Here is a 27,020-nt window from a genome sequence, read left to right on the forward strand (position 1 = left end):
CGCTAATGATGAAAAATTCGAAAGTGAAATTAAGAAAACACTCCCATTTACCACTGCAACAAAAAGAATAAAATATCTAGGAATAAACTTACCTAAGGAGACAAAAGAACTGTATGCAGAAAATTAAAAGACACTGATGAAAGAAATTAAAGGTGATACAAATAGATGGAGAGATGTACCATGTTCTTGGATTGGAAGAATCAATATTGTGAAAATGACTCTACTACCCAAAGCAATCTACAGATTCAATGCAATCCCTATCAAACTACCACTGGCATTTTTCATAGAACGAAAACAAAAAATTTCACAATTTGTATGGAAACACAAAAGACCCCGAATAGCCAAAGCAATCCTGAGAATGGAAAACGGGGCTGGAGGAATCAGGCGCCCCAACTTCAGACTATACTACAAAGCTACAGTAATCAAGACAGTGTGGTACTGGCACAAAAACAGAAATATAGATCAATGGAACAGGATAGAAAGCCCAGAGAAAAACCCACGCACATATGGTCCCCTTATCTTTCATAAAGGAGGCAGGAATGTACAGTGGAGTAAGGACAGCCTCTTCAATACGTGGTGCTGGAAAAACCGTACAGGTACATGTAAAAGTATGAGATTAGAACACCCCCTAACACCACAGACAAAAATAAGCTCAAAATGGATTAAAGACCTAAATGTAAGGCCAGACACTATCAAACTCTTAGAGGAAAACATAGGCAGAACACTCTATGACATAAATCACAGCAAGATCCTTTTGGACCTACCTCCTAGAGAAATGGAAATAAAAACAAAAATAAACAAATGGGACCTAATGAAACTTAAAAGCTTTTGCACAGCAAAGGAAACAATAAACAAGACCAAAAGACAACCCTCAGAATGGGAGAAAATATTTGCAAATGAAGCAACTGACAAAGGATTAATCTCCAAAATTTACAAGCAGCTCATGCAGGTCAATAACAAAAAAACAAACAGCCCAATCCAAAAATCGGCTGAAGACCTAAATAGATATTTCTCCAAAGAAGATATACAGATTGCCAACAAACACATGAAAGAATGCTCAACATCATTAATCATTAGAGAAATGCAAATCAAAACTACAATGAGATATCATCTCACACCGGTCAGAATGGCCATCATCAAAAACTCTAGGAACAATAAATGCTGGAGAGGGTGTGGACAAAAGGGAACACTCTTGCACTGCTGGTGGGAATGTAAATTGATACAGCCACCATGGAGAACAGTATGGAGGTTCCTTAAAAAACTACAAATAGAACTACCATATGACCCAGCAATCCCACTACTGGGCATATACCCTGAGAAAACCATAATTCAAAAAGAGTCATGTACCATAATGTTCATTGCAGGTCTATTTACAATAGCCAGGAGATGGAAGCAACCTAGGTGCCCATCATTGGATGAATGGATAAAGATGTGGCACATATATACAATGGAATATTACTCAGCCGTAAAAAGAAATGAGGGCTTCCCTGGTGGCGCAGGGGTTCAGAGTCCGCCTGCCGATGCAGGGCACACGGGTTTGTGCCGCGGTCAGGGAAGATCCCACATGCCGCGGAGCAGCTGGGCCTGTGAGCCATGGCCGTTGAGCCTGCGCGTCCGGAGCCTGTGCTCCGCAATGGGAGAGGCCACAACAGTGAGAGGCCCGTGTACCGCAAAAAAAAAAAAAAAAGAAATTGAGTTATCTGTAGTGAGGTGGATGGACCTAGAGTTTGTCATACAGAGTGAAGTAAGTCAGAAAGAGAAAGAGAAATACCGTATGCTAGCACATATATATGGAATCTAAGAAAAAAAATATGTCATGAAGAACCTAGGGATAAGACGGGAATATAGACACAGACCTACTAGAGAGGGGACTTGAGGATATAGGGAGGGGGAAGGGTAAGCTGTGATAAAGTGAGAGAGTGGCATGGACATATATACACTACCGAATGTAAAACAGATAGCTAGTGGGAGTCATAGCACAGGGAGATCAGCTCAGTGCTTTGTGACCACCTAGAGGGGTGGGATAGGGAGGGTGGAAGGGAGGGAGATGGAAGAGGGAGGAGATATGGGAACATATGTCTATGTATAACTGATTCACTTTGTTATAAAGCAGAAACTAACACACCATTGTAAAGCAATTATACTCCAATAAAGATGTTAAAAAAAAAAAAAACAGGCCCTTCAAAATGAAGGTTTACAGCTTTTTTTTTTTTTTGCGGTACACGGGCCTCTCACTGTTTTGGCCTCTCCCGTTGCGGAGCACAGGCGCCAGACGCGCAGGCTCAGTGGCCATGGCTCACGGGTTTAGCCACTCCACAGCATGTGGGATCTTCTCGGACCAGGGCACAAACCCGTGTCCCCTGCATCGGCAGGTGGAATCTTCTCGGACCAGGGCACAAACCTGTGTCCCCTGCATCGGCAGGTGGACTCTCAACCACTGCGCCAACAGGGAAGCCCCGGTTTACAGCTATTTTTATAAATGTAAACATGCTAGATGAGCATTCATTTAAGGGCCAAAAATGATTAATTAATAAAATAAAGTGACTTGAGAAGTATCTTCTCAGGCAAATAGCTGAAGGAAATGCAAATTGGTACATCCCTCTATTAAATGTAATCTGACATATCTAGCGAATTATAGGTGCATTTACTCTTACCCATCAATGCAACTTTAGGAAGTCTACCCACAGGTTCACCTGCACATATGTGAAATATTATATGTTCAATGTTATTTATTGCAGCATGGCATTGTTTGCTACAACAAAAGACTATAAACAACCCAGATGCCCATTTTATATGAAAGGTACTTGGTATGATAACTATGCACTAATACATAAACCAGCTGTTAATAAAAGAGAAAAATTTCTATAACATATTGCTGAATTAAATATATGTATATATATATATGTTGCCATTTCTCTAGGAAGGGGGGAAATAAGGAAATATATTCATGTATTCTATTTGTATAACACTGGAAACAAATGAAAATGGTACTTATAAGAAGGGGGCATGAGGTTGACAGGGAAAAGGGTAAGAGAAGGCTTCCTTTTTTATACCTTTTTCTACTATTAGATTTTTGAACCATTCAAATGTATTACCTAGTCAAAAACTAACATATTTAAAATTTAAAAACCCTATATTATATACTATATTCTTCACTGAATCAGTATTTTCTTTTTAACATCACTTTTCCTCTTATAAGCACTTTTATACCAGAAATAGGCCAAATGGTCACACATAAGGGGAAAATACTTTAGCTGATTATTACAGGAACCAAGATTTCTTGAAACAAAAAATTGCTGCAATTAACATTAATGTGTACTTTTACAAAAGAAAAATATTTTCTAAATCAGATGTTGGCAATACATGGCCTTTGGACCAAACCCAGTCCCAGACTGTTTTTGTACACCCTGTGAGCTGAGAACGGTCTTTCAGGTTTAAAGGGTTATGAAGAAGAAGAAAAAAAAAAAGAATATGCAACAGAGACCTTATGTGGCCCACAAAGTCTAAAATGTTGGTCCCTCATAGAAAATGCTTGCTGACCCCTGCCTGAATAATGGTGTCTTTTACATGTTCTTAATGAAGCAGCAGAAGTATAAACTAGTTACCTTATATGTGCAGATAGTCAACTTCCTCTTCCTGGTTTCAGTATTTCTCTGCAGCAACGTATTACACATCTGGAAAACCTGCTGCATGACAGCATCTTGTCTCAGGTCATCACGGCCCTTCAGAATAATCAAAACACAAATAACTAAGCGTAGTTCATTTTCTTTATTATAAAATCACACGAAGAGTCATCTGAGGACAGCCAAAGGGAACTTAGAAATCAATCTGAGGATTGTGCTCCTCATAACTGTCTCTTAAATAATTAAGACCTAATACTATTCTTTCGTTTAGAATAAGCTATACCACTGGGTAGGCAGACCAATTTAGAAATAATTAGTCCCGTCCCCCCCCCACTTGCTGCTTTTGTAATTAAAATAATTGGAATCCCTCCACTTGAGGGCACACTGTAAAATACCAGTGTAGAGGAGCACTGTTGTTTCTCTACTACTTCCCAGCAAGGCCCAAAGAGCTTAAGAGCAGAGTAAGGGAGGAATGCTCTCACTTTCTGATACATTTAATAGCACTTAGCACAGTGCCAGACTCAGGATATTGAGGCAAGGGCCTTCAACTTGAACTATTCAAGAAAATAAGCTACACTCACCAAAAATTTTTTTTCCACAACAAGCAGGCTGATTGTTAATCTCATCATGTCTGTACATGTTAAAAGTATTCTTTTACTTCAACCAACTATTATAATAAGGCTGGTCTTTCAGAGAGACAAAAAAATGAGGAAAAGCATTCTGCTTCTAGAAAACAATATATTTCTACTTTATGTTTTCCTCACCTGTAATTATTCAGAATAAAAATAAAGACCCAAAGTAGGAAGAAAATATCAACTAAAGTTTTCTAGTTGACTTTTTTCATTAACAACAAAAGGAAAATCTCACCTTGACAAGCTGTCTCCTTTCCTTGCCATCAGAACCCAAACAATCTATTATTTTTGGTAAATTTAAACCTCCTGCTAAACGAAATTCTGCTTTAAATGACTGTATGGTCACCAGATTTCCATATTCCCCTGTGGGGTCCACCTAATAAAATGTATAAATATGACAATAGCTCAGATACACAATTTGCATTTAAAGAAAAATGAATTATAAATGACAATTTTAATATTAAACAGAGGAATGAAAGACAATGTGCTGTTGGTTAAGAACTGAAGTGGTAACTTTATAAATGAAAGAAAGAAGATTTGACATTGGAAAGGCTTTAAAAACTGACATAGATAAAATTTACCTCCCTAGACAACTCTTAATAAAAGTAGGGCATACAAAGTTAGAATAGTGTTACTGAAAAACTACTGAAAAGCCCTGGGTCAGGTCTTGCCACTGACCTGTATATGTTAAGTCATCTGTATAAATTAAGTCATCTCCTCACAAAAACAAGGTAAATTTTAGAAAAGTACGGAGAGGAGTTTTCTTGGTTGTAATTGCTAAATCTGGCATTTTCAGGAAATATTCAGCTAAATAACTTGCTGACAGGTTAATCCACATGATGAAGCTACATTGAAAATCAAGTAACTACAGATATTAAACACTAAACTACAAACTCAAAGGAGAGATTTTACAATGTAGTTAAAATGATCATTTTCTAAACTGTAACCTTTATTATTACATATATCCCTGGCAACATCGTACTTCTAACAATAAAAGACCGTCAGGACATAGCTGAAAGTGTCATGTATATTATAGTCAATTTAATATTGTAATATATATTGTATTATTTAATACCATAATACATCATAGTCAATACATTCTAATGCATACAGAATTTTAAAAACCAGTAAAAAACAATTAGGGACTTTCTTGCTCAGTTAAAACTTAATTTTGGCATAAACACATGAAATCTTTCCTTCTGGCCAATAAAAATAAGTCTATAGACTTCTTCATAAGAAAGATGACAGCTGTAAAAATGAAGGCAAAAGAAAAGAAAGCAGGAGAGGTCTTTAAGTATTTTAAGTCTTGGGCAAAGGGAATCCGATGAAGCAAAAAAACTATAGGCTGGGGACTTCCCTGTGGTCCAGTGGCTAAGAATCCGCCTTCCAATGCAGGGGATGTGGGTTCGATCCTTGATTGGGGAACTAAGATCCCACATGCCATGGGGCAACTAAGCCCGCATGCTCTAGAGTCCGCGTGCCACAACTAGAGAGCCTGTGCACCAGGACTAGAGAGAAGCCCACACTCCACAATTAAGAGCCTGCGCGCCACAAGGAAAGATCCCGCATGCCGCAACTAAGACCTGATGCAGCCAAATAAATAAATATTAAAAAAAAACAAAACTGTAGGTTGAAACAGGTGAAACTGCCAATATTTAACCAATTTTGACCTACGAAAAAAGGCTATTTCAAATGGTTTAACTTACTAAAGAGTAATTTAGCTTAATTAAAAAATCAAAACAGTCAATGGGAGATTACCTTAATTTCCATAGTAGGAACAACAACATCTTCTAAATTTTTAAGTTTGATAATGGGCTGGTCTGCTGGAATACTTATGCCTTCTGTATTTAAAATAAAGAGGTTTCAGTGACAACTGCAAATTGAGGAATAGTACTGAAGGTAAAGCAGGAGAATTCAGTAGATACCATAAACCCAAACTGTGGCTAATCTGTGGTTCAGGCCCTGATTTAGAAATGAAGACCAAGGGCTCCGGACACAATGCCACTCAGGGTCAGGGCGTAACAATGGTTAACATGGCTGACAAATGAATTTGCAGGTTACCTGGCACTGGTAACTAGACCAGATTCACCTGAGGGGTCAAATTGAGCAACTTAAGATAATTATATACAGTGTAAATAGCACATAGATAATGTACTCCTGTCATATTACTATTAAATGTGACTAAAGGACATGACTAAAGGAATAGTCTTTGTTTGCTTAGAGAGGAACACTATAAGAAGCCTCATTCTTATTTTAAAATCAGAAGAATTTAAATGTGAAGATATGATTCTGAACAGAAAAAGAATACAATTATTAAAGTATGGGGAGAGAGATACAAATAACCAAATATTATAGCAGCTTATAATTATTTAAATAGACACAGCAAGAAGACTAATGGAGAAAATGATAAGGTCTTTCCATTTTTAAGTCCTAGAGTGCAGTCACCTATTATCAGTTCCACAAAAAGATATTAAGTAAAAAAGTGACTGGAGGGGTGTTGAAGCTACTATACAAAAATTAAGTTTTGAATCATGGTTAAGTTATAAGCATCAGGACTTTCACATCTATAATTAATGTGTGTGAGTTGAACAGATTTACATTATTAAGCTCTATAATTAATATATCCCTACAGAGAATAACAGCAAGAAGGCAACACTCATTCTTTCAAACTGCATACTTCTCTGAGTCTTCCACTGAGTGGCATCTAAATTTGCTAGTATAATGTAAGCATCACAAAGTGCCTCAACACTTCTGACCATCTGAGGTCTCCTGCTTCTGATAGTACATATTATTTTGTTTGCAGCCTCGGTTCGATCCTATTAATAAAAAACAAACAAAAAATATTACATAAGCAAATACCCAAGACTTAAACTTTTCAGAGTTATAATAACAAAAGGAAAAATAATTTATGCACAAAGTTAGACAATGGAAGGACTATAATCCCTCAGAGACCAAGTCACCTTATTATGAATGAATTACATCAAAGATATAATAATCTCAAGAGTTAATGACTTGGGTGCCTTGTAAAATTTATTTTTTCTTTGCTCATTGCTCTGAGGAAAAAAGGTAAAAATACTTTTGGTATTTCTTATGCTTTGAGAAATATTCAGGAATTTTGAACCAATTTTAGGTAGCATCACAATAACAAAGGATTTACAAACTGAATACTGTCAACAACACACACTCCTAGAATTCCTGAGACTTAAGAAATGAATATTTTGGGAAAAAATGAATATTACAGTTCAAAAAGGTATGCATGTTCAATCCAAATACCTCATCAAGCTGAGAGCTTTGTTTAGGTGCATTTTTAGTTATTCTACTCCTTCTTGCTGCCTCTGGTTTGGTCAAAAATTCATCTTTGTTTGCATTTGCTAAAGCCAGTATAATAAACAAAGTATGATGAGGGTGATCCATTGAAATTCTAGAGATGAGCTGTCACAAAATTAAGAACTGTTAGTTTTATGGAAACAAAAAAAAAAAGAAAATCCATAACCTTTTAAATTTTGCTTAACATTAAGATATGTGTTACTGTACTAGATGCTGCTGTGGGTGGACTGTGTGAGTATGGGTATGTATGAGAGGGAGAGAGACAGAAGTACATGAGGAATAAGAGAGAGAGAAATTGAGTAACTTATGTGGAGCATGAGAGGAGACAAAAGGAAATCTTTATTCTTGCCCTTATATAGCATAATAAATATGAGTAACTAAACTTTTTTTGTATTGCCAGTTCCTGGAGTGGAACAGTAGTATATAATAATATAAAAGAAAAGCAACTGTGGTTTTATTTTCAGGTTTACTTACATTATTGAGGACTTCATGAAATCCTAGGCCTCCCATCATCTTGGTCCCCATTCTAGCAGCCAATTGGTACATAAGAGGCAAAAATTTATATGATGGAATCTTCGTTCCATCTCTCTACCATTAAAAAGAACACAAAATTAAAAAAACAATGCATTTCAAATAGTCTCACAACTAAGCAAATAAATTATTCTAAGAAAATGCTCCTCTACTAGTGCAATCATCTAGCAGATATTAAATAAAACGTCACTAATCACATATTTTTACTTATCATTTATCTTAAAGTCTAGATTGATCACTGGTAAGTCATAATATTTGAACCTAAATCAAACTGTATTCAGAACTGGAATACTTGGCACTGCTCATATTCCAGTGAATCCAAGGAAGACAAATGTGGATCTAAGGGCTACTGTAATCTTGACTCCTCAGAAGTCAGTGTGAATAACAGGGAATAACTATTTTTCCCTACATGCTAAAAGTAACAGGATTTAATGTACAATAGTAGCAGAGGTTGGCTGTATCATTCTCTTCAGCCAGAAGAACCATTTTACTTTTAAGCTTCAAACTGATTGCCAATATATACCTTGTCAACATAACTTTAATATTAGGTGTCATCAATAAAACCTAAGATTTTTTAAATAAAAATTTACAAAATACTGCCACTTTAATGTTTTCTTAAAATCTTTTTTTCCATTTACAAAAATAATTTATCGTAAAAAATCCCAGAAAAGAATAAAGCAGGGGAAAAATACCCCACCTGTGATCACATCATTTTTAATTGCTTTCCAAATCTCCCAATCTAGCATTCTGAGTACTTTCCTATGGTAACTGCAAAGATATAGGAAAAGACTGACCTAAATTCTCTCATAGCCACATAAACCAACATCATTAGCGCTAATTAAGTACCTATGTGTAGAGCCCTGAACCAAGTGCCAAGGATACAAAATCCATGACATTGAGGGGCTTATGTCTAAACTTTTAAAGCACAGGCTAGAATATTGGGTTGACAAAACTTGCCTTCATCATGCCATTGACTTCAGAAACTCCAGAATTTTCAAGCCAGAGGGAACAAAGACGGAATATCCACATATCATGCCCTTCTCCACTTAATAAGCAATTGATGTAATTTTCAACTGCCTTACATAAGAAACGTTTACGATCTTCTTTCAATGCATGGAGTGCACATTCATCCAACTCCAGCTCTCGCTGGACCTTTACTGTGTATCTTACATTGGATAATTAAAGCAAAACACAAAAGCCATCAAATTTTATAGAACTATAACATTATATAAGATATACAAAGTAAATGAAAAATCTGGTGTCCACCTTAGGAGAAAAAGCAAAATTCTAAGAATTATAAGGGGAACAAACTTAGTTTTGTCTTAAAGTAAGTTTGTGCAACTCAAAAGCTATCTTAGGCAACTAAAGACAAAGTGGACTCTATCCAAGGTATTTCGTTAACATTATTCTCTACTTACACTAAAATATATAGACCAAAAACAGGTTTGAATAAAGGATTTAATTACATCAAAATAGGTAACTCCTCTCTATTTAATTTCAACATCTATCTCTTCTTCAACTATGATACCAACAAACAAACTAAAAAAGCAAAACAAGAAGCTAACATCAATATACTTTACAATTAGCTTAGAACCAGAGCATGAATTCTTATCTGGTTCTCTATACCTGTATATATACTGTATATCTGTATATCTTGTCACTTGTAGACCCCTAGTTACCTGTTGGTCTGAATTTTATGTTCCCTAAGAAGGCCAACTTCCTCTTTAGCTCTTTTCAGGAGAGCTTGCTTGTTTTCAAATTCTGACGATTTCATGTAGTTTTCAATTCTTTGGTACTGAGTATCTGAGAACCGTGCTAATGAGAGAAATGCCTTCATTTTTCCATTTCTGAGCCCATCATTGCTTTCTCCATCATAATTTCCAGCAACTTCTACTGCCTTCAAGAAAAAACAATCCATTTATATTATATTTAGATACTAAATACATCTAAAGAATTACTCAGATCAAAGAAATATCCACACTAAAGTTTAATTTATATATATGTATATAAGCTCAATTATATGAAGTACAGTATTTTCTTGACTTTGCAAAACAACTCTGACATGGCAGAAATAACCAAAATAGCTAATATTTGCAAAGAACAGTGCAAAAACAAAAAACTATAAAATTAAAAAAAAATCATATTATGCTTTTCATGTTCATTTATTTAAGTGAAGTAGCTATTTCTAAAATTAGCTAAACTAAATAAAAGGGAGAAACAGGAAGGTCAAAAGTGGTAGTAGCACTGGAGTCCCAGTCCTACTTGTAGCGTTGGGGTACAAATGAATAATAAAGGTTGACTTGCATATTCCTTAATCAGCTATTTTTACAAATAAGTAAATGGAGAAATTATCAGAAACTTAGCTTAGAACCAGAGTAGTTTAAAGAGTAGCTGGTGATGGGGGTAGAGAGAAGACACATTTGGGCTTACTTTCCAAACATGCTCCTTCTTTTGTAACATTGTTTCATTCTGCCCTGAGGAGTATACAGAGCTACAACAGTAATAATATTTAGAAAAGTGAAATCTGTTTCATTCTGCCCTGAAGAGTATACAGAGATACAACAGTAATGATATTTAGGAAAGTGAAATCATACTTTTATTTGCATTTGAAATACATCTGACTCCAATAAAAAGATCAAATGTGTTCATGCTAAACAACTCTCTTAAGGGCTGCTCAAAAATCTTACCTTTTCTAGATACGTCTGCATGATGACTGCAGGATTTTCTAAGCAAGTTTCTGCTAACCAGGTGCCACAAACCCTCAGACATTCTGTGTATATTAGTTTCAGGTTGGGATCATTCTGTATATGAAAGCAAAATCTTAAAATGTAATTCATTATCATGACTATATAAAAGAATCTTCCACGTAGGGGGAAAAAAGCAGGTTAAAAATGTCTTTCCTCATTTGCTTTTACCTTACAACTATTTTAGTAATTCCAAATATGTAGGTTTATAAAATAATCATTCTCTACTGTTTATTATTATTACTATTATTGGAGCAACTCACATTTATTGAGTACTTTCATATGCTAGGCATTTCTACCAGCTTTATGTATAGTAACTCATTTAATCCTCAAAAGAACCCTCTGAAATAAGTACTATTGTTATCCTTAATTAGAAAACTACAACTGAGGTCAAAGAGGGTAGGTAACTCCCTGGAGTCCACATTGTTAAGCAATATTTAAACATCATATCATACGAGTTCCCAGGGTTTTGGTATAATGATGAATTCTCTAGTGATGAAGGATGTAAGATAAGTTTCCATTATCCAAAAGTACAAAAAGTTGATATTCACCAAGTAGGTTTATGTCAGAGGGACATCATTGTGTCCAAACCTTTAAAACACTTCATGATTCCTACAAATGCTGCTACTTTGCCCATCATATGCTGGAGATGGAGTTGAAGAAGCAACCAAGTTTATAATAACTAATATAGGTAATGTTAGATAAAATATTAGACATGATGTTTTCAAGGTCTTTGGATTAACAACCCAATTATTCCAACTTGCTTTTTTCTAAAAGTTTTGTTCTCTCATGCATTTCCTCTTCCATTTTTTTTGTCATTTCAAATTTATAGTATCTATTGCATCTCTGTTTCCCACATACTGTAGAAAGTTTAAAAAACTGAGGCTTATCACTGGGATAGACTAACCGACAACAAGATGGACTGATAGAAATGCTATAAATAGGAAAAATGAATACTTTCTAAACTTCTTTTACAAATATTAATTTTCAAGACTCCTTTTAACAATTTCTTGTTCATGGGTCAAAGCTTTAATAAAAGCTTTAATAAAATTGGTAATTACTTTAAATTTTATTTTAAATATCTTAATGAACAGTAATTTTTCTTATAACTGTAAAATACGAATTTGGCCAATAGAAAAAAGTGAACCTCTGTACAACTGGCATCCAGCTTCTTGATCATTTGCTTGAGAATACTCAGGGCAAGACTCTGTTCCTTTTTTGCCCAGAATACTTGTGCTTCCTCCAGCTGCCACTCAGAGACTCCACAACTAGCTGAATTATACTGTTTAATTTGAAATATTGCCCTTTCAGGAAGCTGAAATGAAAATGACAAATAATAATAAATACTTTTACTATTACTAATACTACCACTACTACTACTAATAAAAGCAGTTACTACCATTCACTGAGGACTTGACTATTTGTCAGGACTGTCTTAAGTGCATCTCTGATTGCCTTCCCCAGGCCCAATGTCGGCCTGTTTTTCTCTTTATATAAAGACATATATATAATTATGTGTGTTTATACACAGTATATAAAATTGCTAACTTGTTATAAATACAATGAGTAAGTTAGGTAACTTCTCATTTTTTAAACCAGGCAATTGAGGTTTAGAGAAGGTGAGTACCTTGGTCAAGGCTCAAACTCAGGTCTTATTCCAAAATGGGAAATCTTAAACAATTATGCTATACAATGTTTTAATAGCAATCTCTGTCTCTCAATGACATTTCTTTTTTACTTATGCTTTCTATTTTCTGGGTAATAAAAGGCAAGGTCAAGAGGTGAGATGACATAGTTTTAAATCTGATTACCTGAGTGTTCTTGAAAGTTCGGGCTAATACAGAGAGTTCTACAAGATGCTTGGTGAGAATGTCCTTAAGACACTCTCTTTGAGAGTTTTCCATTTCCTTTTCCATCAAGATCTCCAAAATGACTGTGCGTAGAGCCATTATAGGCTCCTGAAAACTAAAATCACTGTCTTTGAGAAGCTGGGAATGTTTCCACCACTTAATGTATACTTCAGAGGGCTGCCTATCTGTTATTGATCTGAAAGCCAAATCACAGAATTCACGTAAGAGAAATGAAAAAAAAAAAAAAACCCTGCTAATATGCGGGTTCTGAAACTTAAGGTTTAATAAACACAAAGGAATTTTTTTTTTTTTAACTGACAAATACAGGCAGTGGGCCGGATTTGGCCTGAGGGCTATAGTTTACCTACCCTTGACCTGGTCCAACATTTTCTCTCTTTTTTTTTTTTAACGTCTTTATTGGAATATAATTGCTTTACAATGTTGTGTTAGTTTCTGCTTTATAACAAAGTGAATCAGCTACACATATACATATATCCCCATACCTCCTCCCTCTTACATCTCCCTCCCATCCTCCCTATCCCACCCCTCTAGGTGGTCACAAAGCACCCCTGGGGGGCAGGACACAAAGGAATTTTTGCAGTAACATGACTGGAACTTCTAAAATAATCCAAAATAAGGACCATAGTTTAGAACCCTACAATATGGTCAGACCTCTGAGGGTCAGTCAGCAGAGAACCCAACAGATGATGAACATTTAAAGATTTTTTCTTTCTTTGTTTAAATTGAAGTTATTGTTGATTTACAATATTATGCTAGTTTCAGGTATACAGCATAGTGATTTAATATTTTTATAGATACTTTCAAGATTTTCTTAAAAATACTCTTCAACCTCACAAAAAGCAGCACTTCTAAACTAACATTCTTCTGAAATGAGAACACGTTCATCAGGCCTGTCATTCAGAACATCTATACCTCTAGTCCAGCTTCAATGTTCCCTGTGGTAAAAAGGACAGTCAGCAAGGAAATGTAATAAACTCATTATCTACTGTGCCTGCCAGGCACAGGGCATGACTCTATGCAAAATGGCAGCTGTTAAAGAAAGAATAATCCAATGAAGGAAATGCTGGCATCTGGTAAAGGTTTCATATACCAATACTATTTATTAAAGGAAGAGAAAACACATATCATACAATTAGTTTATATGAACAGAGTGCTTCCCAGATGTTCAAACTAAGCAATACTGTCCAATCCTTTAGGCCTACTATATGAAGAGAAATTAAGATGAAGCAAGGAGACTAAGAAGATGATAAGGTGATGACTAGGAAATGAAAGCTCTTTTAGTTGCTTGATAAAGAAGGAAACAGTAACACAAATTCACAGGAACCAAAACTTTAATTCCTCCCAAAATGATCCTAGAGCAGCAGGTCTCAAATTTTCTAATCTCAGGAACACTTTACACTCTTACAAATTATTGAAGACCCCCAAAGAGCTTTTGTTTATTGGATTATACTATTAATATTTACCTTATTAGAAACTAAAACTGAGAAAAATCTAACATGTATTAATTTATTTTAAAATAACAATAGTAAATCGACTATATATCATATATCATAAATAACAATTTTTATAAAAAAATAACTATTCTTCCCAAAACAAAACAAATTTAGTGAGAAGAGCACTGTTTCACATTTATGCAAACCTCTCTGATGTCTGGCTTAATGGAGACAGTTGAATTCTCACCTTTGCTTCTGCATTTGGTTTGCTGTGCTATGATGTTTGGCTGAAGTATATGAAGAAAATCTAGCCTCATACAGATACATAGTTGGAAAAGGGAGGAGTATTTTAATAGTCTTTTCAGATAATTGTGGCTATTCTCTGATACCTCACCAAAACTTCACTATACCTCATGAGAGAATGAGAGCAAAAACACCAGATAACATTTTGCTATAATTTTAAGAACAGTTTTGATTTCATGAACTCCTGAATGGATCTTGGGAAAACCAGGATCTCTATACCACACTTTGCGAACTGCTATCCTAGAGCATAGGTATTTGGTACCAGCTCATCAATCTTTCCCTTTCTTCCTTATAACTCCCTAGCAGAGAAAGATCCAGGCACACTGGAAAGTGAGATCACTTCCTTTTCACCACTGTAAGAGGCAATCTCCCCTAAACACTTACTCCATATTCATTAACATTGACTGTTTACTAAGAATTGGTCACCAGGAAAAAGCACTAGGGATACAAAGGATTCAAGAATAAATAAGCCCTATTTTTAGGGAGCTTCTAGTACAGCATGGCAGAGTATACATAAAATGACACTAATGCAATGTGATACTAAAACAGAATGGAGTATAATGTGCTATGGTAAAAAACATGAGGAAACAATTTCATCTAGGGTTGAACAGGGAAAAAGTTGTAAAGAGAAAAACACAATAAGTTAAATTTTAAAAACCTGAAGTTTTACAATGAATATTTTAGAAAATGTTTATTTTAATAAGATCACAGTTCATTAGGTTAATTTACTTATATCTTGATAAAAGGAAATAAACCTATGGCTGGTCTCTATATAGTTTTTATTTTTTAAAGTCCCTATTGGTAACAGAAAGGTTATACTTTGGAATACACAGTCATTTGAATCACATACCTTGAGAAAAGCTCCCCAATGTTTTCGAGCTCTCCGATGGCCTGCAATCTGCTAAGTGTGGGGTAGAGGGAATACACAGACTCAAGACTGCCCTTACACAACTCTTCCACTTCTTTAACTCTAGTGGCAGAAAAGACAAGACACTTAGAAACTAAGAAGAGGTTTGCAGGAAGATAAAAGTTGACTTTCCATTATAGGCCTTGGTGTGGACCTAATAATACTAACACTCACAAGCACAAGCATAAGGTAGTGGAAACAAAGTAAGCCTTGGAACTGTACAGACCTAGATCTAAATCCCAGTTTTGCCAGTAATAGCTGAATAGCTTTGGGCACATTACTGGATTCCTCTGAACCCAAGTTTTTTCACTTCCAGTTGAAAATTAAAGAATACCTACAGAAAAAGCCTAACAAAGTGGCCACCACATGATAAGCACTTAAGTGGTAGCAAGTATTACTTCTGTAATAAAGTACAGGATTTATTAGATCACAAATACTGTTAAACAAAAAATGTGTGACATTTGTTTAGCCTGTTATAGTTTTTTGTTGTGCATTATCTCATTTGTACCTCATAACAAGCCTTTAAGTATTGACCATTAGTCACCATTTTATAAAAAGGACACTAAACGTTAAGAGAGGTAAATGCCACATAACTACTAGAGGAGAAAAGATTAAAATTCTCAGTACACTGGTCCAGGAAGAAAACAAAGGAATGGGAAACAAGAAGACCTTCTTCAGGGTTCTGCGTAAATAACTGATCAGGGCTCCCAAAGGGAATTTTATTTTTAAAAGTAGAATATATTTGAACCACATAAGCAAAGAAAAAGTTATTACATAAGAAAAAAATAACTTAACACTTTATGTAAGTACCTAACATGAGCATGCTCTTACATCTAAAACAAAAAATTGAAACATAACATTGGTTATATATATATAAACATTTGTGTGTATATATGTGTACATATACATATCAAGTGTGTATTAAAGAATTTTTTCATACAAAAAATTTAAAATATGAAGTATAGAAAACAATTATTAAGACAGGAATACTCATAATTCTTATGAAAACATGCTTGCAAAAGATAAAATTCATCTGAGCACTCATTTCTCAGATATGTAAAAGCTATGAAATTCTTAATTGTTGAATATTTCCTCCCACTTTTGCACTACTTTGAGTTTCAACACTGACTAGTATGAATTATTAATTACACAGGGAATTTTTTTAAAGGGGGAAAAGGGAATGACAAGGAAACAACCTGACCACAGCCACCAGGTCTTACTCCTTCACCAGTGCAGATCCTTGTGTTGAAATTATTCTTCAAGTTCTCAGAAAAGAAGCCATGACATTAAATATTAAAATACAGTAACTTTTTTTTTTTATAATACCTGGCATATTTGAGACTCTCATAAAAAGTGGAGAATTCCCCATCTCTTAGAGACTGCAGAGCATTATACAATGATTCATGGTAACTGGTTCCTTCTATGCCTTTGCTGTGAAATAATTTTAAAAATAAAAGAAAAAGACATTTAAAAATAGAGACTCCTAAGATATGTGTGCATAAACAGCTTCACCAAAAGGCAAAATTTTAAACTAAAATTAAGATATCTCCATTTTAAAAAATGCATTTCTAGAAAACTTGGTAAGAATTACAAAGAATTTTGTGGATCATTTAAATTCTTCAAGCAGAAAAAAGTGAATTTCTCAGCTATTTTTCCTGGCTCTAAACATGTTATATTCTCATTTATTTATTTGATGAACACCTACTACGTGCCAGGCACTAGTCACCAGGTTCTAGATGCAGGGGATCCATTAGTGGACAAGTCAGATCAGGTCCCCATTCTCATGGAGTTTATGCTCTGGTTTGCAGATGGACAATAAATAAGAAAAATACCGGACAGCGACAAAGGATATGTAGGAAAGTAAAAGAGGGTAACAAAACAGAATGACTGGGTGGCTATTTTAGAATGGACAGTCAGAAAAGATGTATCTGAATATGTCTGAATGACAAGTAGCCACCTTCATGGTAACAGGGGAAAAAGAAGATATAAAAACAGCCTGGCTTGATGGAAAAAAAATGGAGAAGTGCTATATGGCTGAAATATAGTATGCAAGGGGAAAAACAGAATATGGAGATTCACAGAGGCAAGTAGGAATCAGCTCACAGAGTAAAATGTTTTTAAAATACAAGTGCATATCTCTAATTTTACAGCAATCTAACAGTTTGAAATCTGAAAGACATTCTAATTAATGAAATTTTTTTCTGTGTAAGTGATTAAACATACAATTAATATGATTTAATTTTTTGGTTTATATCATCAAAAGACTTTTTACATAAATACACAATCTTTTATTAGATTAGGTGTTTGGCTTTTCATTCAGAACACATGGTGATGGTACATGTAGGTTATAAATGTTTTCTTCCCGTGCTAGTGATTTAGCAGTGTTTTTTTAATAAAAGAAAATATTTCACAAATAAAGATAAACAGTCTTTCATGTACCATCCAGCCAATAAAAGTGCCATCTAACTAAATAAAATGTTTGCAGCAGGGAGTGGGAAGGGAAATGCCTATAGTTCTCTTTGGATTTATAAACAATAAGTGAATAAGATTCTCATGAGAAAATAATTTTTATATTTCTATTTTCAAAAATATCTTGAGGGTGGAGGGGAAGCTGCCCTAGTATAAGAAGAGAGTGCAATTCAGCCCTACGTATATTTACTGCATCCTGCTGTATTATTTAAGCATTTAGCTTACAGCATCTACAAAACAGGAAAACACAACACCCGCTACATTCATAGAGCAAGATAAAAACAGTTCATTATTCATAACTAGAGAAATGGCAATTAAAAATGTCTGAATTCTTCTTACTTGACAGAAATGCAGTGGTCCCACTGCATATTCCTCCATGCTACTTGGTAATGAAGTTCCTGTAGTTCAGCACACCACTCTTTATTTTCATGATCTAATCCCCTTAAATAGACAGAAAGGATATGGCAGAGTCCCAAATTCTGCAAGGCCTATGCAGGAGTTCAAAAAAAAAAGGAATCAAAAATAACAGAATACTAGAGATACAAAAAACAGCAAACATAAAAAGTAACTTTCGGGCTTCCCTGGTGGCACAGTGGTTGAGAGTCTGCCTGCTAGTGCAGGGGACACGGGATCAAGCCCTGGTCTGGGAGTATCCCACATGCCACAGAGCAACTGGGCCCGTGAGCCACAACTACTGAGCCTGCGCGTCTGGAGCCTGTGCTCCGCAACAAGAGAGGCCATGATAGTGAGAGGCTCACGCACCACGATGAAGAGTGGCCCCCATTTGCCACAACTGGAGAAAGCCCTCGCACAGAAAAGAAGACCCAACACAGCAAAAAAAGAAAAAGAAAAAAAAAAAAAAAAAACTCCTACCCCCAACATCTTCTTTAAAAAAAAAAAAAGGTAACTTTCACAATTTTAGTAGTTCACAACATCACTTAAAATGCCAAAATATTGTTTGTGTGTTTCCCCTAAAACACAAAGATAGAGCTCAAAGGGCTCTGATATTTGATAAAAGAATGGCTAAGGAATATTAGCCAGTAACAGAAATGACAACTCCTGGGACAAACTCTAGTGCAAACTATGAGAAATAGTTTACATGAGATTTTCCATACAAAGGACTTAAATCACTACCGGGCACATTGTATACAGTCAAGAAATGTCTTCTACTGTTAGCTAAGAAGATTATGACCAACAAATCTACACTATCTTTCAGGTCAGTGACTTTTCCAATTTACCTGTGTATCCCTCTGAGTTTTAATCCCAGTGCCTGAAAAAGAACCTTCAGTCTTACCTCTACAGTTTATCTGGTTGTGTAAATATTCCACTGACATACTGAAATAATCTGAGCACTACACTACTAGTGCTTTACCAAAGCAGAAAAAAAAGTACCTGGATTATTCCTGCCTGGCGAGCTGAGGAGGAGATTGCTGTCTCAAGGTCATATGTTACTAGGGCTTTCCCCCACATTGCTTCATGTTCATATGTTCGTAGTCTATAAGAAAAGAGTTTTTAAATGCTTTTGAGTTTTACATACATGTAACTTCTTTCATAACAGAATTACTATAGCATTATATATAAAAAAGCAATTTACCTAGTAAGGGGTTGTAATATTTTCCCTCCACCACAACCATAAAGACTATCTGGCTCTCCTATACTTCTGTAGATTTCTAAGAGCAGATCCTAAAAACATGGAAACAAAAAAAATTGGAGGGGAAAACTATCAGTTTATGAATTCAGCAAATTTGAAATTATATCATTACCATCATGTAACTCCCAATTCTACATGTTATGTTATAAAAGTAAAATATAATGATATTTAAATATATACTAAAGATACTGATCAGCAACACAACAAACTGATCCCAGACAACAGAATGACTGCAGACTACCTGAGAAGAATTGCTCACGATTTAGTGAATTAGATAAGAAATAAATCCCAACCCAACAGGCTTCTAACACATGCAAAAATAATCATAAAAACAAAAGCAAACAATCCTGTCAACAGCTAAAACTGTACATGGGAAAATGAAGTCCTGCAAAGTCTGACTCTTGAAAACTGAATTTGGTAAAAATACAAGCTGTAAAGGTTTTCTTTGAGAGAAAATTTAAAGTTGCACTATGTTATAATTGGTAAAATGTGATATGGATAAAGATTGGTTTGATGACTCAAAACTTTGTTATACAATTTACTTAGGAAAGAATTGATTCTGCTTAAAATAATCTCAGTAAAATAAAAATGAAAATAGCAAACAAAACAGAAAGAAAAAAAGGAAAAAGAAAACAGAAAATTAGAAACTGCATTGCAGAGAAAATTGATCAAGCAATTTAATTCTTTTAATGGTACTTGCTCCAGGAAATACTTTCTAAACACAAATTGATATTGGCATAATTCTATTATTCTAATCAAACTGTTTCTATTCATAAACATGAAATCAAGCCCTCAGTATTGGAACATTCAGTTCAGAAGCCTAGCACAGTGCCTGAAGCACAGGAGATACTCCAAAAACTCAGAGAAGAGGCTAAGACTATAAAGAAGCAAAAAAAAGGAAAGAGAAAAATCAGGAGAATGGTATCAAAAAGGTAGATAGAACATATTTCAAGTAAGGCATGGTTGATGGTGTTAAGTGTTGATGAAACATTAAGGAAGAAGTTGAATGAAAGGTGACCGCTAGACTTAGTAACATGAAGTTTATGAGTGACATTAGCAAGTGCTATTCAGTGGAGAGAGTAAAAGGAAGGAAATGGAGACAGGAAAAACAGACAACTTTTTCACAAGGTTTGGCTGTGATGGAAAGGGAGAAAAAAAAGATGTCACCTTTAAGAGAACATAGGGAAAAGGGAAATGATTTTGTGTCTGTTTGAAGGAGAATGTTTTTAATAAGAGTTTGAAAATTTGAATATGTTGAGAAGGAGCACTACACAATAAAAAAAAATGTTCCTGAGAGAGAGTTGATGAAAAACAAAGCACAGAAAGAAGGACAGAAGAAGAAACTTTCTCTGCTTTAACAAGAGGAAAGATTACAATGGCAGCAGATGCAGGGAGATTTCTATGTTTGACAGTGGGATGTGGTGGGACTTGCTATAATGTCCCCTATCTTGTCCAAGAAGTAGGAGGAGAGACAAACAAAAGACAGAAAAGAGAACATCAGAGGTTTAAGCAAACTGAAGGAGATGAAACTCATTTTAGAGGAATTAGGTGACCAAAGAAATTCAGTAAGAATGGGTCAATTTAAGAGTAAACATTAAAAAATTTACAGAAGAAGCAATCTGCCCTGGGATGTGACATACAATAAACAAGTAAACAAACAAAAATATAATTATAAATGTTACGTGCTACAAAGAAAAATGAACAGAGTACTGTAGCAGAAAATACATGGTATAAATTCACCCTATGTGATAGGTGGTTTTACTTCCATCTTTCAGATAAAGGAACTCAAGGTTGGAAAGGTTAAGTAATTTGTGCAAGATTACACAACTAAGTGGTTGAGTCAGGGTTATAACTCAAGTTTGTCTACTCCAAGGCCTAAGCCTCAAACCATGAATTTACGTATATGACAGTCCAAAAAGGTAACTTCAGTTTGAAAATCGAATGACAAATCAAATCTATATAGTCTTTATAACAAAATAATAGTCCAAAGTATAAAACAAATATTATCACTTATAATAAGGTCAATAATATTTACCTGTAAACTTATTCCAGTTTCTTCCTTACTTTTTTCACTCAAACTGGAAATAGTTGTACTCTGGCTTCCTTCTTCAAACGTAAGACTTCTGTTTGTCACAAGAGCACCTCTTTTAATGGGAATATACTATTCTGAAGCTTGCTAATACATATACCATACACTTTGACAGAAAAAACTAACAGATTACAAATAAAATATAATGAACCATTTATATTTAAAAACAATACCAGTTAGGCCTAGAATAAAAAAGGAATTTGTTAGTATTAATTCTTTGAATGAGAATTACATTTTAATGACAGTCTCGTTTATGGGAAGGCTATATGCCAAAATATGCTTATTTACAGAGCTTAAAAATAGAGCAGAAGCCCCTGAGTTCAATTCCTAAATGTTCTGTCAGTGGTTTTACCTGAAGTTTAACCCCATTAATAAACACAGGCACACAAATTAGGACCACACTTGAGACACCACTTAACACTTGATAATTTGGCAAAAATTAAGAAGTCTGACAATATTAAGTGTTAAAAAGGAAGTGGATCAGTAACACCCAAGGTAATAAAACTAATAAGTGATAGTCAGAATTAGAATTCAGATTTCTCTACTCCAAGGCCTCAGCTTTACGTATGCATATGATACTCAGTCCTATAACTAATTTCAATTCTAAAACCATGCCAGCTATAGTGTTTATGACAATAATAATCCAATGTATAAAATAAATACTATCATAAGTGATGTTATCTCTATTATTTACCTATACTTATTTCAGTTTCTTCTTTACTTTTTTTTACTCAAACTAGAAATAGTGGTAGTTTGAATCCCTTCTTCAAATGTAAAGCTTCCTACTGAGCCACTTCTTCATGAACTACATTTCTGAGTTGGTAAAACCACTTTAAAAACCAATTTGGCACTATCTTATAAGACTGAAAATTTGTATACCCTGCAACCCAATAATTCTACACCTATCATTAACAGGGGAATGGTTAAATGAATTGTGGCATATTCTCCCACTGGTATATTATGTGGCAGTGACAAATTAATGAACCACAGCAACACACAACATAGACAAATCTTACCAAAAAACTGAGGGAAAAAGACAAGTTGTAGGAAAGCACACATATAACTTCTTAGGAAGCTTAAAAATAAGGAAACTAAACTATATTTATGGGTTTCTACTCACATGAAAACAGTATCATCCAAACAAATGAGCAACACAAAACACGAGATAACATTTACTTCTTGGAGGAGCACAGAGGGATGGGATAGAGGAGACCCACTGACAAAATGGCACTGACAACATTCTATTTTGCTTTATAACCTTTATATGTAAATATTCCATATATTTTCCTTATTGGTAAGTTATGCAGAAAAAAGTTTTTAGAGGAGAAACTTGGAAAGTACGAACAACAGTATTAGAGTCTATGATTTTGAGTCTAGAGCTACAACTCATCTAGGCAAAAAGCAGAGTTGCCAGGACTTCTGTCAGGCATTGCCTTAGGTATCAGGAATATTAAAATGACTGAGGTGTGAACTACGACCGGTTGTCTAAATCCTGTTTGAAGGAGTTTTGACTTCTTTCTAAAAAAAATTATGGATACGAACTTTGAAGGCTCATACTTTCTCAGGAGCAAGTTAACAAATAAAACTCTGTATGTATTCCTGAATACCTAGTATAAGGCATTTTGCTATTAACTAACTCGAATAGAAAACCTAAGAGAGTAATTCATTTTTTTGACCTGACAGTGTTTGTAAACTGTTGATCTGTATTTTGCTTTTATACTTTTCCTGATCACTTTAGATGTATAAAAGTCTCAGTTCACCTGAGTCACTGAAGAAAATTAGCATTCCCTACCCTCTCTATACACTTTATGTCTGTTTGCCCTCCCCTTCCCATCAGGCATCTGAAAAAAAAAAAATCAAAATCAGACTGTCAAAGCAAACAGCAAGCCCCACTTGTCAAGCACTTTTCCCCTAAAGTTAACCAAAATAAAATCCAGGCACTCCTGCTTGTTAAACAAGCAATTTTGCAAAAATGTGCCACATTCTATATGATCACCTTTCCTCAAATTAAAAGAGCTTTTATTTATACTCAAATAAGAGCTCAGTTATTCACTCCTGATTAGTAAAAAATATTATTCTATGGAACCAAGATACCAAGGCACATTCAGATTAAAACTACTACTCCTAAGTATGCAGGACTTTTGCCAAATTTTTAAGATCAAGAGTAGGCAAAAATCAATTTCTTACTCATTTCATACTTAAAGGACAACGTATCAATACTTGTCTTTGTACAAAGTCTACGTGATCGTAAACATATCACTTATACATTATAAAAATGATCTACATATTGTAGATTTTTAATTGTTTTCAATTGAAAAGTAGAAATTAAAACAAACCAGAGAGTTAAGAAATCAGTCCAAGTCTACTAAGTTAATTATATTTGAATTAGGCTCTGAATTCCGGTTCCTGGTTTTCCACAGTCCAAAAACCATACTGCTTCTAGCTTAATGACAATCCAAAGTAGAAATTATAAGTAGCAAGCATAAGAAATGCATCAATATAACATCTCTTTGCTGATTTTGTAATATGAGTGATTTTGTGGTGGAAAAGTGAGGATAACTATAAAAATAAACACTAAGCTATTTGAAATAAAGATTTGAGGAGGGCAGTTGGGACAATAAACTGTATATTTTTTACTCTTTGACTTTCCTGGCTATTTTTTGCTTTTCCCTATTATCTAGGATACTTGTTAGACTTTTATGAAAGTTCTAACTCAGAGGAAAAGCAAATTAAAGTAGTAGAAATACGGGTAGATAAAATAATAAAGTGATTTAGTCACAGAAAGCAATCAGTTACATTACTTCTAGTCAATAAGTAAAATGTATCTTCAATAAACTGAAGGAATAGTGGTAAACAATTTAATTGAAGTTAGGGAATCACTCAACCATTTGAAAAGTAATTATTGATCACTTATATTAAGTTCCTAATGCTAGTTACTATGGGGAATACAGAGGAAAATAAGGATGATCTCTGTCCCCCAGGAGCTTGCTATGTGTATAATTTTTATAATTCTTAAGTAATAAACATCTCTATTTCAGAGAATTGCTTATTTCTTTAAAAAATTTTTTATTATCATTTCTCTTTAAAAGGTTGATAACGTCTATCTAAAATATCTTTTAAATGGGAGTGGCAGTAAAACAAATGTTTAATATATACCTTTAATGAAACAATGTCAACACCAATTTTACAAACAAAAACTTCCAAATTCCATTACCTTTTCTCTTGATCGTCCATGTTCTTCTTATCTGCATAGATTTCTGCATAGAGCAATGCTGTAAAATGAGCAGCACAAGACTGAGCTACCTTGGCAACCTCTAGATAATTCAATTCCAGCCAGAAAGCATCATCAAAAACTGTTCCTGAAGAAGGTCTAAAGAAAAAAATTTAAATATCTAGTCATGTCCATTTCTTTAACTTAAATGCCAAAAGAAAAGTATGTTGATATAGAATCCAATGGTAGCAAGTGCTAGTTAAAAAGAAAATTATATTTAAATAACCAAAAACAACATACCCTCAATATATAACTATGAACATCTAAGATAACATAGCTGAAGAGCTCCGTCACTCTTTTTGGATCACACACCTCTTAGAAAGTCTGATGAAAGCTATGAACCATCATCCCATACAAATTTGGGGTTCACATATGCCCTCCACTGAGGGATCCATCGACCATGGGCTAAGCATAGGCTATAAAGAATAACTAATAATACATACACGAGTGTTTTTAAATGGCCAATTCAATGAAAATATTGTTTCTTCTAAGATACATTTACATGTCTTTCCTATTGCAGTTAATTTTCTTCTTAGTTGCCTAGGTTGAGGTTATTTTAAAAATATCTTCCACTGTGATAACAGTAGGCCATAACTGGAAGGGACCATTATATTATCTTTTTCAAAACAAACATTACAGAGATGTGACATGGAGTGGTTAAGAGCACTGGTATTAACGTAGGATACTCTAGCTAGGTTCAAATCCAGCTGGTTCACCTACTACAAGCTGTATGAATTTTGGCAACTTATCTTCTTAAGGCTCAATTTCTTCATTTGTAAAATGCAGAAACAATATATACCTCAGAGAATAGTTGTAATGAGTAAATAATGCTTACAAAGCTGGTGAATAAAGTGCCTATCACATAGCCAAGACTTAATTGTAGCTGTTCTGAGAAACGTGAACCTGAACTCAGGTCCTTACCCTTTATTCTATGTCCCAGTCATATTCTCTCAAGGAATCTTCTTCAAGGTCGTATTTGGAATAACAACTTAATGTTGAGAAACGTTATCTTCTCCAAGGCCAACTAATGTCAATACCATTCTAACTCAATGATAAATAAAAAATGAATGATTCAGAGGTGAAACTGCCTCCCAACACTGAGAAAAGACATGTTTCCAGCTATAGTTAAAGCTTCTTATGGGCTTTCTCACAAGAGGATTCAATACAAAACAATATGGTGAAGCAGTAACTGTCTAACCAGAAACACAAACCCTGAAAGGCCTAACACTTCTTTTTCTAAGAGTGGGATGGAAAGGAATGAGGGGGATATAGAAGAGTTCATTTTTAAGATGTAAATGCATTTACGTTAAACAATTTTTCAGTTTTCCCCTACCATTCCCTCCCATTTTTATCAACCACTGCCACTACCACCAAACAAACTAATGAGACATCAGTGACTACCTATTACATTATTTAGACCTACTACATTATTTCTTCAAAGTTCTGGTCAACTCTGGAGCAGTACAGATCAGTCAGACCATCCTCTCTAGAAATTGCTGCACTCACTGTTAAAAATCTCAAGAGAAATAATAGGAACAAAAATACTATATTATAAAGCAATTGAGAAAATAAACACTGCTATAGCACAGCATCACTATACAGAACCACAGATTTTGAAGACCATGGTACACAGTAAAGAAACTTATGTTTCATAATAAAGATACATGCAGGAGCTTTTTACATAACTCTAGCTACTTCTGAGACAAAATGTAAAGAGAAACGTTAAAAGAGGAGTAATGCAACTAAAAGTAACCTGGAAAATCACTTACTCCTTTCCTTCACTGTAAATGAAATAAACTAAAGCCTCCAAAGACTGAATGAGTTAGCAAAGATAACACTGTTACTATTACAATTGGGGGTCAGAGTTCCTACAGTATTCAATGTCTTGTAATTTATTTTGTAATAACCCATAAAGGAAAATAATCTGAAAAAAAACATATATATAACTGAATCACTTTGCTGAACACCTGAAACTAACACAATATTGTAAATCAACTATACTTCCATAAAAAAGAAAAAGAATTCAGAGTTCCTGACACTGATTTCACCAAAGTGCCACCCTAAATATGGATCATTACAAGGAGATATAAGCATCACACATATTAAATACAGCAACTTGCAGTAGCATTACCTCAAAGAATCATGTTAAAATTCAGCCAGCAATAACAA

At 34.6% G+C, this 27,020-nt stretch overlaps 1 protein-coding gene across 3 annotated transcripts in view; it reads right to left on the bottom strand.

The window, feature by feature from the left end:
- The window catches only part of ATM (ATM serine/threonine kinase), a gene marked incomplete at its 5' end in the record, with an annotated part of 136,818 nt that overhangs the window by 18,333 nt on the left and 91,465 nt on the right, over positions 1 to 27,020 (bottom strand). The window contains 18 exons of one of the 3 annotated variants that reach the window (XM_079708598.1): positions 3,606 to 3,722; positions 4,491 to 4,631; positions 6,014 to 6,096; positions 6,933 to 7,071; positions 7,529 to 7,687; positions 8,057 to 8,170; positions 9,071 to 9,278; positions 9,793 to 10,010; positions 10,801 to 10,914; positions 12,005 to 12,172; positions 12,669 to 12,903; positions 15,315 to 15,434; positions 16,698 to 16,802; positions 18,180 to 18,328; positions 19,233 to 19,335; positions 19,435 to 19,523; positions 21,527 to 21,614; positions 24,795 to 24,950. In XM_079708598.1, coding sequence (XP_079564724.1) covers positions 3,606 to 3,722; positions 4,491 to 4,631; positions 6,014 to 6,096; positions 6,933 to 7,071; positions 7,529 to 7,687; positions 8,057 to 8,170; positions 9,071 to 9,278; positions 9,793 to 10,010; positions 10,801 to 10,914; positions 12,005 to 12,172; positions 12,669 to 12,903; positions 15,315 to 15,434; positions 16,698 to 16,802; positions 18,180 to 18,328; positions 19,233 to 19,335; positions 19,435 to 19,523; positions 21,527 to 21,614; positions 24,795 to 24,950 — 2,506 coding nt within the window. Of the gene's footprint in view, positions 1 to 3,605; positions 3,723 to 4,490; positions 4,632 to 6,013; positions 6,097 to 6,932; positions 7,072 to 7,528; positions 7,688 to 8,056; positions 8,171 to 9,066; positions 9,279 to 9,792; positions 10,011 to 10,800; positions 10,915 to 12,004; positions 12,173 to 12,668; positions 12,904 to 15,314; positions 15,435 to 16,697; positions 16,803 to 18,179; positions 18,329 to 19,232; positions 19,336 to 19,434; positions 19,524 to 21,526; positions 21,636 to 24,794; positions 24,951 to 27,020 lie in introns of all 3 variants that reach the window. The other 2 variants (XM_079708599.1, XM_079708597.1) reach the window with 2 other exon arrangements.

The sequence above is a fragment of the Hyperoodon ampullatus genome, assembly GCF_949752795.1.
Source record: "Hyperoodon ampullatus genome assembly, chromosome: 7".
In the NCBI taxonomy this organism is placed as follows: Eukaryota; Metazoa; Chordata; class Mammalia; order Artiodactyla; family Ziphiidae; genus Hyperoodon; species Hyperoodon ampullatus.